At 41.1% G+C, this 16255-nt stretch overlaps 1 protein-coding gene across 2 annotated transcripts in view; it reads left to right on the top strand.

Annotated features, from left to right (window-relative positions):
- PPP1R42 (protein phosphatase 1 regulatory subunit 42) overlaps positions 1-16255 on the top strand; it is a 50186-nt gene that overhangs the window by 3678 nt on the left and 30253 nt on the right. For both annotated transcript variants that reach the window (XR_012319952.1, XM_073676740.1), the window contains exons 2-5: positions 1703-1902; positions 9043-9209; positions 9971-10109; positions 10505-10621. Coding sequence is in view for 1 of the 2 variants with exons in the window: in XM_073676740.1 (XP_073532841.1) it covers positions 1771-1902; positions 9043-9209; positions 9971-10109; positions 10505-10621 (555 nt within the window). In the remaining variant the exon portion in view is untranslated. The remainder of the gene's footprint in view (positions 1-1702; positions 1903-9042; positions 9210-9970; positions 10110-10504; positions 10622-16255) is intronic.

Raw genomic sequence — 16255 nt, 5'->3', positions numbered from 1 at the left:
AACGGTAGTGTATGCTCCTATAACAGTGTGCCAGTCATACATGACCCTATAATAATGTACCAGTCATAAATGCCCCTACAATAGTGTGCCAGTCATATATGTCCCTATAATAGTGTGCCAGTCATATATATACCCCTATGAGTGTGGCAGTCATATATCCCCCTATGATAATGTGCCAGTCGTATATGCCCCTAAAATAATGTGCCAGTCATATTTTTGTCCCTGTAAAAATGTGCCAGTCATATATGCCCATTATAATAATGTGCCACTCTCTGATGTCCTGTATAATAGTGTGCCAGTCATATTTGCACCTATAATAATCAGCCACTCAGAGATATCCTTTATTATAGTGTTCCACTTACTGATGACCCTATGTGCCACTTGGAGATGCCCACCATTAGGTGTTCCACTCACCGTTGAACATATATATAATAGTATGTATATATAATAGTGTGCCACTCACTGATCCGCTTTATAATACTGTGCCAGTCTCAGAAAGTTTTTCTAACAGTTTGTCCAGCACTGACGACCTTTGTGTGGCACCCACAAAATCCCCTTGCATCATCCTGTGCCGCACACAGATGCCCCTTTTAGTAGTTTGATATCCGGATTGGAGATATTTGAGCAGGCAGATGCTTGGGTGCATACCAAGTGCCATCTAGATTTTTTTACTTGCTCTGCAGAGTTTAGATGTTTTTTTTCTGGAGATTGTGGTCTCCGTTTTAGAAACGAAACATTTCTGGAAAAATGTTTCTCTTTAGTGTGCTGTATGTAGCATTTTACATGCCTTCTCATAGCTGAATTTTCCCTTTGGAGCTCGGTGAGAACACCACTATAGGACTGGCAGAATACCACTAACTATAGGGCACATAATAGCTACAGGGCACATCATGCACTGAAATCCTCTACTTGTAATTATCCTGTGTTATTGGGGTTGCCCTGAAATTGCTATATGAGAGCTCAAGCGGAGTGGATTTGCCAATTAAGTATGGCTGCGCTCTGTGTTATAAATGCCTTTCTACTGTGTGACATGCTCTGCTGGTTCTGGAATATTAATATAGAAGCTTGTGCTGCAAAAAATGTTATGTGAAAATTGGAAGTGAGAATGGAGCCATATTAAATGCTTTGCCCCTGCATCCTCCTGGTTTTATTAAATGTCTAGGTAGTTGCCCCCTGACATGGGGCATCCAGTTACCATGAATCAAGGGCCCCCTCCTGCCCTGAGACTTGGTCCTAGTGAGAGGTCATCAGTGACTTTTCAAGTGATGACAAGGCATAACACCCATCCTCTCAATAGATGGTTCATAGATGATTAATTTAGCCTAATACCAATTCTGTTGACTTTTTTTTTAGATAGTGCTGATTTATTATCATTAAGAAATTATCTGATAAAGTAGAGGCACGTCAGTACTTGCCGCAGGTTGTAATTCTATTTTCCTGCTTCATATTTAATGTATTGTCTCTGGACGGATCCATTATAATGACTCACTGTCCGAGCTGTCTGGTCAGTGCATTCCTTCTGATATTGAGGAAAACATCACTAAATATCAGATAAATTTTACATGGATTTTATGTTCTGTACTATTCCCACTGTAAATTCGGAGAGTTAGTATTGGCATGTTTCGGGGGAAACGTGTACAGATAAGAGATAAACTGAAAACCGGCAGTAGATAATATTGCATAATTTTCTCTCTCTCTTCAGGCTAATGATGAACCAGTTATTTTAGCATCATAAACACTTTCCAAGTCTTTTCTTTCTACTAAGTAATTATGGTGCGTCTGACAGTTGATCTCATCGCACGGACCAACAATCACCTCCGCAACAGGAAAGATGAAACCATCACTCAGTGTTTGAAGCGAGTGACTCATCTGAATTTTTCTAATAAACATATAGATTGTCTTGTAAGTACCAGGAATCAATGTCTGTCTGTCTGTCTGTCTGTCTATCTATCTAACACTTGTTGGTGTGGACCCACTGCACCACAGGCTGGACTTACCCTGGTGGGGTGTAACTAAGTGACTACCTGGTATTCACTAGAACCTCTGATGGTGAGGATAGGCTTGGCCACAGGAAGCCACCAGGTACCACCCCAGGGCAGTCCCCGGGTCGGCAGCAGCTGACCAGAGGGTCAGAGTCATGAGTACGAGGTAAAGGAGGACGAAGACAAAGATGTGGTCAGCAGGGCTGTGGAGTCGGTAAGCTTAATCTCCGACTCCTCAATTTCCCTGACTCCCGACTCCAACTCAGACACCCCGACTCTGACTCCACAGCCCTGCCTTGCTACTAAGCATGTACATAAAGTGCAGCACAGATTCATCTCAACTAAAAGCGTAGACCCTTAGATCAGGAATAGAACAGACATTTATAGGACATTTCATAACTTTCCCAAAGTCTTATGGAAAAATTTACAGCACTTACTGCATTGACCTACTGTACCCAATTTATTATATATTTTCGGAGTCGGTCCATTTTAAGTCGAGTCGGAACTAGGAACCAACGATTGAGCAAGGAGTGGTAGGAGGAGCTGCCTAATGACCCTGCTACTGCTTTGGAATAGGCTGGGGAAGGCAAAACCTGCAGGACACAGCAGGGTTAAATTCCTGTAGGATCTGGCCGCGCCTCCCTATAGCCAGGTGGAAATTTTCTAGGAGCAGAGCTGGCAGTGAGCACAAGGCAGCTCAGGAAGATGGTCTGACGCCGGGGAAGCAGAGTGGTGAACACAGTGAGTAGGGCGGCGCCGAGAAGGCATGCGAGACACCGGCATTACAGTCTATCTATCTAGCCATATATTTCTCATTCCCAGCACGCATGTTGAAAAAAGCCTGGGACAGGCTGAAAAAGCCTGGGACGGGCTGAAACGTCCACTGGAATTGGCAATGAAATAAAAGAGCAATTATTACTCACTGAACACGTGCGTGCCGGAATTACTTCCTTTCTGCACATTTTACTCCACATGCACCATGCCAACGGAGTGCTGATCTACTATTCCTGTGTCCATACATTTCTAATTGACTTCCAAAGACAATACTATTTTCTTTTCCTGTTAGTTCATTATTGTATGTAGTCTGGCCATAAGATCAGGAAATATTGTAAAGTGTGCTAAAAATTTCTCTATCAAGATGATGTGAATATGCTGGAATGGAAATTCCAGTTATCCTTATTTTGTCTTCTGTTCCATCAGCAAGTGCAGACTATAAAGTGCAATTTGTAGCCTTTAGGACAGTTTGCACAGTCTTTTGGTGCCAATTTACATTTTTTTCTCACTTTCTTCCAGGAGCCATCATTTTTTTTTATTTTTCTGTCGACATAACCTTATAAAGGATGAACTTCACAGGATTACCATGGTGGGAGCGACAGGGTCATTCTGAAGGGAGATTAACAATGGCATTTAAATGGTTAACAGCAGCAATCAGAGCTCCGCCCCAGACCCTGCTGTTAGACACAGATGTTGGCAATGTAATGAAGCTGACATCTGATGCCTGTGGAGAGAATGAAGCACTTGAGCCCTTTCCACACATAAGCAACCCTGCAATGTCATACATGTATATCAGTTTGTGTTAAGGTGTTAATGGCTTAAGTTTGGGGTAGATCCTAGAGAGAGGAAAGTCTAAAGGAAAGACTTCTACGACTCTTCTTTGTTGGGTATAAATTGTGCTTCCTCTAGATCAGCAGTGAACCGTCTGAAATTTAAATTTTTCTTGGTTTTGAACAGCAATCCTGGTAATAACATTGTGATTAAAATGTCACTTTCTTAGCTCTGATATTTATGTCATATCTACTGAGTACACAAGAAATGTCTCGTAGAGGCACATCCCACCTTTGGCGCCAACTCTTAAGTCGATCAGGGATATACTGTTCTCTGCATTTTTATTTTTTACTTTTTTCTTTATGTAAAGGAAGATGGGATAATGCGACCTGAGTAATCCCAACATATCTCTGTATGCAGATCTCACGCAATAGTAATCTTATGACTGCTGACTATTCGAACACTATGAGGGCGCAGTCAGACAGCCGTATAACACAGATGCTCGGACTGGCCGTCTGCTCTCCTGACCCGAACGTGACAGCATGTATTTCTATGCAGCTGTCATGCTCGGGTCAGGAGAGCCGCCGGCCAGTCCGAGCATTGCGATGCGATTGTTATCTGTGTTATATGGCCGTCTGACTGCGCCCTTAGGGTAAGACCAGATGTCCGGTTGGCCATGTGTTTGAAACTCCCATTGTGGCCAGTAGTCGCACAATTTTCTTTCATAATCGTGCTGTTATTGGTCACGAGACCATTCACTCGCCTGATCTGTTCACATAGAAATACAGTAGAAATGGCTTATAGAATTGGTGTCCATTGACTTTTAGCATTTTTTTGTGACTGGGTGCTGATCACTTCAGGAGGCTTGGGCTAACACTGTCGTAACCCCATCTCTCTCTAATGTATACTACAGTAAGTAGGCAGATAAGTGAGGGAATAATCAATTTAGTAATAATTTATGACTATATTTAATGAGGCACTATGTCATCATTCACAGGGTTTTTTTAGTCACTTTTTCTTGCCTTTTGGTATTCGTTGCTGTTTTTTGCATCAGATTCTTCAAAATGGTGCACTTGGTTCATGGATTGTGTATGGAATCAAAAATGGTCTTTATTCTTGTCTTTTTACCCTTCTTGCAACTCTTTAGTTGAAAAAGTTGCACATTTCATGAAATATGGCAAAAAATGTGCAACAACTCAAGGCATACATAAAATCACTGCAGGGGAGAGCTAGAACATTTGCACAAAAAGTTTGCAACTTTTTGAAAAGTTGCAAATGCTAAATCAGGCGAAAACATCTGGAAAGCCAAAACCCCGTCCATAATGGTGAAGACAAAAAAAAAAAAAAACAGGTGAACACATATAAAATAGACTTCAAAAAATGCGCAATATAAAAGAGGAATACGGTGCAAATGCAAAAAATAAAAATTAGACAAAAAAGGCACAAATGCAATATTGAATTGGAGCCTTTACCTTTATCACTGGTCCATGCTTGTGAAGAATGAGTCCTAATGGCGTCAGTCCAGGGCTTGTAGATTTTATTACAATGAAAGAGGTTTTGTCATCAGCATAAATGTATCCACTATGCAGTAATAAGGACGGCCGTGCACTGGGTATATGTGTGCGGGCTGTGTCACTTGTGTAGCTCTTGCAGACTTACGTTCCCTCGACACATCAACTTTCACATCACATTACATTGATGTGTTAATATTTCACACTGTTCCACAAAGCTGAACACCAGTTTATGGAGTAATTGGTCTGTTTAACTTGGCTCGTTCACCTCTGTTTTCCTGTTAGGTCTGGGATTTTATACAAGTTAATTAACTATGGTAAGTGTTGTCTTACGAGACTGTCCTAATTCTGTGGCAGGTAACATTTATACTTTTATGGAGAGACCACATAGAATATGATGCGCTTTTTATTATGGGACTACAATGTATTTGTCTGATATTATGTAAATCATTGCACAGAAATGTTACTTTCAAGTATGTCATAATGCTTGATCATTTTGACCAATTTTCGGTAAATGTTTGTACAACATCTTGTCTCTTCCTTGCTCTTCATGTACCTTAGGGATATTACATCAAATATATCCGGTTATATATTAAAAGGCGACCTTCATATTTGCACCGCAAAAGCCTTTTTTGTACTTTCTCTAAGGTGAGAACAGCGTATGTGTGCTGAAGAATAGATATAGTTGCTATCCAGAGGACTTAGTTTGGATGTACTTTATTTTAGTAAAATAGGGCGCACCCAGGTTTACCGCAGGACTTCCCCTGTCTGAAAACATAGTAAAGGAGCTAGAGAGTAAAAAGAACAAATAGGGTCTTATCCAACACAGTTAACTGATATTGAAACAGGATATGCTAACCTAATGCAGTGGAAGTTTGCGCATTTAAATGGGTGATCAGCTGCTGCAGATCCACGGGTCACTAGACCGTTTGCAGATTTAGGAGGAAAACATTTTTTGTGCAGTTTTTCCGCGCTGCTGAAGATTGAAGAAAATCTGGTGCCAGTAGATATTATGAATGCTGTTTTTTTCAAAGCGTTTCGAAGCATATCACACTTCTTCTTCAAGAAATAACCACATACCATGCATATATATTGTGGTTACTTCCTGAAGAAGAAGTATGGTATACTTCAAAATGCGTTGCATAAAAACCGCATTGATAATATCTCCTGGCATTGGATTTTCTTTAATCTTCAGCAGCGCGGAAAAACTCCACAGAAAAGGTTTTCCTCCTAATCCTGTCTGAAAACACTCACTTGCCACTGCTAACCAAGGGGTAACGTTTCTCCTTGCGGAGAGTGACATGTTAAGCATATTAAGGTGAGGAGACTTTTAAGCCACAATGCTCCACTGCTAAAACCTGCTCAGCAGGGGGGAGTGATTGCTGTCAATGTTTGCAGCAGCTCAATTAAAGAGGTTGTTTGAAATTTTTAAGTTATCCCTTATCCGAAGGATAGGGGATAACTTCATAACTGCTAGGACCCCCATCAGTCCGGAAAACCAGTGATCTAAAGAGCCCGTTATGAATGAAGCAGAGGTCGATCAGACCCAGTGCTGCCCCATGAATTCTTATGGGAGTGCCAAAGATTGTAGCACCCGGCTATCTCCAGTGGGCCCATTAAGAATCAATAGAGCGGAAGTGCACGTGATCAACCACTGCTCCACTCTCATGGGGCTCTTCAGAGCCCCAGTTCTCAGGATCGGTGGGGGTCCCAGCATTTGACCCCTGTGATCGGGATGTTTTGCCCTAACCGATGGATAGAGGATAACTTCCACACTTGAGACAACTCCTTTAACCCCTTACAATAGTGACCTTAACATGTAAGTGAGCGATTTCTCAGTGTTAAACTCCTATGTCAGTCCATTGGCTCCCCTCGACTCTATTCCTTGTATCGTGGGGAGCCAATGGTTGCCATGGAAATGGCCTTCAGGTCTGCCACCTACCAAAGACTGATCTATTGTACTACCTGTCACTATAACACTGACATGCTGGATAATGGACAGCACTACATAAGCAGAGCAGTGTGTCCGTGCGATCAAAGGATCGCATGCATGTTCAAGTCCTTTTTGGGTTTAAGAAAAGAGATGTTTTCAAAACACGTAGGGTTTCTAGATCTGTTAGGCTTTCGTACCTAGCAGAGTGTGACGTCACATGCCGGGTTCTTCCTGCCGTCCAGCACCCATTGCATACCGGGAACGCCACCTGTCAGGGCTGCTCCCCGGTGTCTCCCGCTGCTCCCCGGTCTCTCCTGCTGCTCCTTTCCCTCTCCTGCTGCCCCCTCGGTCTCTCCTGCTGCCCCTCCCCGGTCTCTCTTGCTGCTCCCCGGTCTCTCTTGCTGCTCCTTTCCCTCTCCTGCTGCTCCTTTCCCTCTCCTGCTGCTCCTTTCCCTCTCCTGCTGCACCCCCGGTCTCTCCTGCTGCACCCCCGGTCTCTCCTGCTGCACCCCCGGTCTCTCCTGCTGCACCCCCGGTCTCTCCTGCTGCACCCCCGGTCTCTCCCGCTGCTCCCCGGTCTCTCCCGCTGCTCCCCGGTCTCTCCCGCTGCTCTCCGGTCTCTCCCGCTGCTCCTCTCACTCTCCTGCTGCCCCCCCGGTCTCTCCCGCTGCTCACCGGTCTCTCCTGCTGCTCCTTTCCCTCTCCTGCTGCTCCTTTCCATCTCCTGCTGCCCCCCCGGTCTCTCCCGCTGCTCCCCGGTCTCTCCCGCTGCTCCCCGGTCTCTCCCGCTGCTCCCCGGTCTCTCCTGCTGCTCCTTTCCCTCTCCTGCTGCCCCCCAGTCTCTCCCGCTGCTCCCCGGTCTCTCGTGCTTTGTGGTAGTCTCTTGGCATTTTTATCCAGTTTTATAATACTATTGTTTGTGTTAGATCATTCTGCTTTTTGTAGTTCACCCTATAATGCGATATACAGCTCTGTATATTTATATAATTTTTTATTTAATTTCACAATAATTGTTTGCACTGATTGGAGCCGTTTCATGTTGCTGGCGCCCTGTTTGAGTTGCATTTTTGTATATGTGAATTTGCAGTATAAGACCGGCGTCACACCAGCGTATGGCATGCGATGCGAGAGCATTGGATGTGATATGCTAATGACCATCGGCTCTTGCTCTGCTGCGAGCGGGAGCCAAGTGTCATGCTACTGTGCTGCGATTCTCCTGCACAGAGAGGATCACAGCACAGCTGCGGAGGGGACAGAGAAAGTCATTTTTCCATCTCTTTTGTGGCCTGACTCGTTGTATAACGGACATGAGCTGACATGCGAGTGCAGTCCGATGTTTCACACGCACCCATAGACTTGTATGGGTGCGAGTGAATCGAGTCTCGCTGTAAATCGCAGCATGCTGTGATTGTTCTCTCATGCCGAATCGGATCTGCACTGCCCATAGTATAACACTGGGCTGAGTGCTATAGGATGTTTTATCGTATAGCACTCTGCCGTATTATACGGTAGTGTGACTCCAGCCTAATATTCAATAGTAGGTATTGACACTATGGTTTTATTCCGTGTACTTGTGGTATATTTATTACAATTTCTTTCAGCAGTCTTGGCTTACTATCAGGTGTATGCACCACTACTTGCTGCCATAATTAGCATTATACCAATAGACGCGGGTGTCTTTTCTATATTAGTTCAGGACTATAAAGGGGATGTGTTCTATCCATGAAAAATGCCTCCTAAAGCTTAGCTTTTTCATCATTAGTGTTGTGGTGACACTGTATTAATGCTGAATTAGTCAAGGACTTGTACTTGTTTCCCAAGTTTTTACAAATCAATATGAAATACAAATTGAGCCACCTTTGACTGGAAACCAATGCTGAATATATAATTAAATCTGTATTTTAATGTAATAGTCAGGAAACCAATGAAAGAGATTCAGTGTCATGCACCAACAACTGGATAACCACAGGGAATAGGTTAAAAATCATTCAATATTATATATTAGGGATAATTTAGGTAACTAAAATCACTCTGATAATAGCTATTATTATTTCTTACCTTATCTCCTCAGGATGACCTGTCTGCGTGCAGAAATCTCACGGTCTTATACCTGTATGATAATAATATTCGGGAAATAAGGAGTCTTGGATTCCTAACAAACCTTACTCACCTGTACCTCCAGAATAACTGCATCTCCTGCATAGAAAGCCTGAGCGGACTGAAACGACTGGAGAAGATGTAAGTTTCACCCCTTGGTTTCTGATATTTAACGGTATGATCACAGGTGCCATTTTTATGTGTTTGTGCTGTGTTTTGAAAGAAAATGGTATAGAAAATGGCACAGAAAAAATGCGTAAAAATCACAGCATGGTAAAATGCTCCAAGTCTGTGACCATATTGAAAGCTTGAGAATCAGAAAGTTATCCAGTATCTAGAGACGAGTGAATCCACATCAGTGCTCTCTGGCCGTGGACAGAGCACAGTTACCACTGATAAAGTTTAGACGTAGGGAAAGGAGCTTGGGGAAAAAAAAATGCCAATTTACAGAAAATGTTCCAAACCATAAACAGCAAAAAGAAAACCCCCTAAAATCAATACTTTATTAGATATTATTAAAACCACAAATGTAGGTATACACTCAACATTTAAAACAATACAGTGTTGCACGGTTTTCTCTTTGGAATTCAACATAAACTTAGAAATAAAAATGAAAATGAAAATGCTGAAAAGTAAGATGAAGAGTTATTCAGGGTTTTCCCTTTTTCTACATCACAATTTAAAGTTAGGCACATCCATGACATACACTATGGTAACATCTTTGTACAAAAAGGACATTTATTTCCATATAGGCTACATTCCCACAATGTTACCGTGACTAGCGACTGTCCTTTTGTCCATCCTGTTTCCACTTGTACTAGAACTATGGAACAAAAATGCAATAGTCTACAAAATTGTCAGTTTCTTTTGCACCTGTACAGATGTTGCTCTTTTCTACGCAGGTATTTAGGAGGAAATTATCTCACTGTCATTGAGGGACTGGAAGGACTTGAGGAATTGAGAGAACTCCATATTGAGAGCCAGAAGATTCCTCCCGGAGAGAGGTTACTGTTTGATCCTAGGACACTTCATTCCTTGTCTGTTAGTATCACCAGTATAGTATATGTTCAGTCACTCAAGTGTTGCTAATTGTAATGTACAGTATATGAGATATGTGATGTCTTGCATACAAAACAGCGTGATGTACAGTACTGTGCAAAAGTTTTAGGAAGGTGTGGAAAAAATGCTGTGATAAACAGAAGTGTTAATCAGTTATAAAAATGCAAAGTGGATGAGCAAAAGAGAAAACTAAACCAAATCAAAATGTGGTGTGACCGGACTCTGCCTTAAAAACAGCATCAGTTTCTCTAGGTACACTTACAAACCGTTTTTGAAGGAGCATAGAATGCCGACTTCTTGGACATTTACGTCTATGGGTGCTCCAGAAGTAGTTCAAATACTTAACTGTGTTTTTTGTTCTTGTGTTTTTTCTTCAGAAGTCTCTATCTGTATTGAATATCAGCAATAATAACATTGATGAACTAAAGGAACTTGAGGTTTTGGAAAACATAACCCAACTTGTGGCTGTGGACAATCACCTTAATGATATCCAGGTATGTTTTTTTAACATTTGTTCCAGCAAGTCGGTACTGACCTTTTGTCAGTTAAAAACACAATTTTGTGATATTTTATTTAATATTTGTGAATTTTGGTTAAAAATAACATATTGTTTTTAGCACACATTTTAAAGAGCACCTATTGGATTATCAGTAGAAGATACATTGAGAGATACACTAGCACGCAGCTGGGGGCACTGATGCTCCTTTAGGAATAACTGGCCTAGCAATAGGTACATTGCATTTGTGCAAACACCTGTTATAGTGAGGTGCTTCTGTTTTATGCACTCTAATATTATTGCCAAATATAGAAAAAATTAAAAAATTCCAGTAATGTAGAGCTAATCATATAAAACCTAACGTTTATTACATCATGGTTAAAATAATGTATAAAAATATATAGAAGCCCATGAACTGACCTACTTTTGGCAGGTTGCTTTTTTTACGACCAACAGCCATTATTTATTAGAATCTTCTATACTAGCTGTAAACCAGCATACAGTGCCATGCACTAATTACTTTCCACATTTTAAGTTTATCCGTTAAAACATATATTTTATTTTTTTCTAAAAACCACTAAGCCTAAAATACCTGTTGGCATATGTAAAGGAACTGCTAGTAAATAGAGATGAGCGGATCAATTCGCAGGACTCCAGTCCAGTGTCTGGGTAAGTGATACCCTGCGGCTAGATCCTGTGAATTTCTTACCTTATGGCGTCCTTGGCACGGCACTTGATTTGTCATGGCTGGTGCCATGATATTGCGCTAGCCCTTGTTAATAAGAAGCCGCACCTGGGACACCAGAAGGTAAGAGATTCACAGGACTTCCGTCTGGCCACCAGGTATCACTGACCTGGACATTGGACCAGAGCACCGAAAATCGATCCTCTCATCTCTACTAGTAATATAGCCAAATTTCACTGGTAGTCCTCATGCATATTACCGTATTTCAGATCCATGTGGTATGGATCATTAACACTTTAAAGACCGGACAGTTGTCTATTTTTGCAAGTTTTTTTCTCCCCTTCTTCCATGAACCTAACTTTTTTATTTTTCCATCGATAAAGCCATATGAGAGCTTATTTTTGCGGGACAAGTTGTAGTTTTGAATGACACCATCCATTTTAACAGTGGAAAAGAGAAAAAAATTCCAAGTATGGTAAAATGGCTAAAAACAATGCATGTCCTCCATAGTTTGTTTTTTTTTACGGCTTTTATTGTTTGGTAAAATTGGTCTGTCGATATGATTGTACAGGTCAGTATGATTACAGCAATACCAACGTTTTTTTATTTATTTATTTAAATAGTGAAAAATAAATCAGAAAAAAAAAAAAAATGTTTTGTGACCCGTAACGTTTTCATTTTTACATTGATGGAGCTTCGTGAGGGCTTTCTTTTTGTATGGCGAGCTGACATTTTTTATTGATACTATATTGGGGTAGATAAGTTGTTTTGATCGCTTCTTATTGCATTTTTTGGCTGCAAAACCAGTTGCGGCAACAAAAAAAACTGCTGCAATTCTGGCATTTAGATTTTGTTTTCTTTTTATGGCTTACAGAAATACCAAATCTATTTATTTTTTTTTAATATCTTTTTTGGGGATGAGTCCAATTTTTTTTTTATATATATATTTTTTTATGACCGTGGCGTTTAATGAATTAGCAGCAGCTATCGGTGCTCAGTTCCTCTCTCTGCTATGAAACTGTAGGTCTTGCTGCAGTGTTAATTTATTTTGATCCGGCAAGGAGTCAAAATCAGATATGGTCCAACGTTTCGACTGGGAGCGGTCTTTGTCAAGGACATCTGTTGCGAGTGTCACGGCTTACACCCTGCTTGCCACATTTCCTGATTCCCGGCTCCTACTCCACACAGATCCTCCTTGACATGAAATAGATCTTACGATTTACGTTATTGCTCTATTAGATTTCTACCTACCTGCACCTGCAACAAATGTCCTTGACAAAGACCTCTCCTGTTCGAAACGTTGGACCATATCTGTTTTTGACTCCTTGCTGGATCAAAATAAATTAACACCACAGCAAGATCTTCAGTCTCACTTTCTTTTGTGATGCTGAGGTTCCTACCTCCATAAGTCTGGACCATGAGTCTCTTCCTCAAGCATGCAATTGTTTTAAAAGGACAGTGTGCCGGTCTTTCTCCTTGTAATATGTAACACAGCCAGCATCTGTTGTGTAGTGTGCAAGCTCAGCTCCTGAACCCACATCATACACCTGTAATGTCAGGAAGAGGTTGTTCCAATAACCACATATTGCGATAAATGACAAAAATAAAATCACTGAGGGTCCAACTACTGAGACCTCCTCTACCAGGATAACAGGGGTCCCTTAGTTCCCTGTGTGAATGAAGTGCTAGTGAGCATGTGCGACCACCATTCCATTTACTGTGGTGGTGGTCGCACATACACACAACTACTCCATTCATACTGGAGACTTAAGTGTCCATGTTTTCGGGATAGTTGGTGGCATCAGCAGCCAGACCACCATCAACCAAGCAACATCTATCCTGTGGATGTGAGATATATGTTGTTGATGGGACAAGCCCTTTAATACTGCCCCCAAAGCCTACTGTGTAACAATACTGTGTACCTGTGTGGCACAACAGAGATGCATGCAGAAATCTGATGATGGCCCTTTGTACAGGGTTCATTTATTTTCAGAGTCTTTAATACTTTCATGAGCTTCTCAGAGTTGGGGATATTTGAGGTGAGCATTTGGGGAGAGCAGAGTAACCCAAGTAAGGTGTCTGCTCTTAGGTAGCGCCATTAGCCATGAAGTGAAGCATTGTGTTGTAGTGCCTGTAGTTTAGTAGTCCATTTTATTTTCTCTGTAGTTTAGGATTGTGCTGTTGAAACGTCCTCTAAGTGGATTTATCATCATTATGACCTTAATGTATTCAACCTCTGCCCAGTATTGATTATTGGAAGACCATAATCAGAAAGATGAATTCATTTAGTCCTCGTCTTAGCCAGAGACAAGAAGAGCATTATAGATTTATCTTTTCCACAGAGATTATGACAAGCAGTCATACGGGTGACAAATTACTGTCTGAAGTACTACTTACAGATCTGAGTGAAACATTTCCAATAAGAATGTTCCATTGTTCAGATGCAAGTTCATAAATGACTAGTGGTAATAATGAGAAGGCTACGGCCAGTGCTACGTCCCTCATGTCTGACCTCTGATTTCTCTGTAACTTCCAAGTGATGGTGTGACATGATCATTTATCAAGTAGGAGCTGCATAAAAAGGAGCTGCTCCCTTTAGTAATAGTTACTGAAAGGCTGGAAAGTCAGAGCTCTTTATTAGAGACAGGAAGGGAATAAACAAGTAGAGCGTATCCAAAGAAGTAATCATATTTCACCGCAGGATTAGACTATTCTTACATAAACATACACTGGGACCAGCGTGTTCTGGGTCATTTATCAAGTGAGTAGCAGTTAGCAAAAAAAATGCTCTTGAGTAGTAATATATTTATCACAGGCCGGTGCTACAAATTGTGCGTTTCTTTGTAATGTATCACTTTCTGCCGTCCCTGATGAACATTATTAATCTAAAAACCACAAAAATAAACACTAATGCCCTAAGAGTTTTTTTTCAATATGTGTTATGAAAATGGGAGTGAGGTCAGGGAACGGTGACAGAGTTCACAAAATAGTTTTCTGTATGGATCATTTCAATTAGTTTGCTTCTAAAGTGTAGAAAGTTGATTTCTAGTCCATCCAGTGTTGTTAAATTGGGAGTTTATCAGTATATAATGGTGATCTGTCACTTAGCGCATGTACCACAAAGGCTTATTTTAATGCTGCCTCAATGTTCTCAGGATGAGACAGTCCTGAATCTCTTCCATCTACAGCACGAGCTGATTTAGATTAGATTTTTATTACATGATTACCGGTACTTTTAGCATTAACATTAGGATTGTATCACTGTCCTCACCAAGGAGTCACGGTACACCTGCTTGTTATTGTCAATGTCAGGCAATCATGTGGCAGCAGCTTAGAAGGATATAGTGAAGAGGTTGAAACCAAACGTTAGAAAGAGAAAGAAATGTCACGTGGATGAATCCTCCATCAGAAATCCGTGGTTCACATACTGGTTCTGTCTGTGTGTTTTACAGAAACAATTATCTTTTAATGGCCTTCGGCTGATCTCGAGCCATGGCGACTTGGTGGATGAACGCTCTATAGGAAGATCGATCTTGTGTAAGCCTAGATAGGTTCTTTATCTTCTCCGCCATTATCTTGATAATATCAAGCCATTGGTTTGCTGGTCTTCCTCTTTGCCTTGTTCCTTCTATTCTGACCATGATGGCCTTCTCCAGTGATTGCTCTATTCGTATGATGTGTCTAAAGTAGGCAAGTCTTAGCTTGGTGATCATTGCTTCCAGTGACATGTCTGGCTCCATCTGTTCCAAAATTGATTTATTTGTTCTTCTTGCCATCCACGTTATTGATAGCATCCTTCTCCAGCACCATATTTCGAAGGCATCGATTTTTCTTCTGTCTAGTTTCTAGTTTATCGTCCAGATTTCGCATCTGTATGTTAGCACAGAAAATACCAAACTATGTATGAGCTGTGACTTCACTGTCAGTGAAATGTTCCTCAATTTGAAGACCTTGTCCCGTGACTTCATTGTTTATTTGCCCATAGCTATTCTCCTATTCCAGTGTTGGAAGTCAACAGAAAGAATATGTACCCTTATAGTCCATGAGACTGTTCACATGTCCATTTTTTTTGTGGACTGATTGATAAGAAAAAAAAAAAGAGAACACATGTAGACACATCTATTTTTAATCCAATTTGTGGTTAAAAATTGCCCATTAAAATGAATCGGTCCTTGAAAAAAAAAACCGACCAGCACCTCTGATGCCTTCCGAATTTTATCCATGTGTTGTCCATCTTTTACTGCTTAATGAGTAGAAGCATTGAATTTTTTTTTATGGTAAAAGTGAACATACTGACAAAAATATATTTAAATTGGATCCAGCATGCCAATAAAAATGCTTCTTGTTCACCCCACAAACCACACGGACAATTGTACCTTTCATGCCATTTTGTTTTAGAAACTGTTGTCTTAAAATGATGCACCCAGTTAATAATCAGTTTAAGAGCCACAGCAGCTTTATGGTGCATTATGGTCACATCAGTGCCGACCCGACAGTGCTTACCCTAACTCTGGAATGATTTTTGAGGCAAACGGGTTGGATCCAGTATCTCTGAAACTGCTGAGTTTGCACTTGATGGAGAGAAGAATGGACGCACTACTACAAGCTGACAAGAAGGCCTCAGTCATTCCTTACAACAACGGTATATATCTCTGAATGTACAGCATGAATACAGTTGTGCTCAAAAGTTTACATACCCTGGCAGACTTTTTCCTTTCTTGTTCTATGTTTCAGATAATATGAATGATAGCAAAAAAACTTTTTCTCCACTCATGGTTATTGGTTGGCTGAAGCCATTTATTGTCAAACTACTGTGTTTTCTCTTTTTAAATCTTAATGACAACCAAAAACATGCAAATGACCCTGATCAAAAGTTCACATACCCTGGTGATTTTGGCCTGATAACATGCACAGAATTTGACACAAATGGGTTTGAATGGCTACTAA

The sequence above is a fragment of the Phyllobates terribilis genome, unplaced genomic scaffold (genome assembly GCF_046119375.1).
Source record: "Phyllobates terribilis strain yellow unplaced genomic scaffold, ASM4611937v1 Scaffold_4__5_contigs__length_816908805, whole genome shotgun sequence".
NCBI lineage: Eukaryota > Metazoa > Chordata > Amphibia > Anura > Dendrobatidae > Phyllobates > Phyllobates terribilis.
Note: the sequence above shows the minus strand (reverse complement) of the source record. Positions and strands in the feature narration are given on the sequence as shown.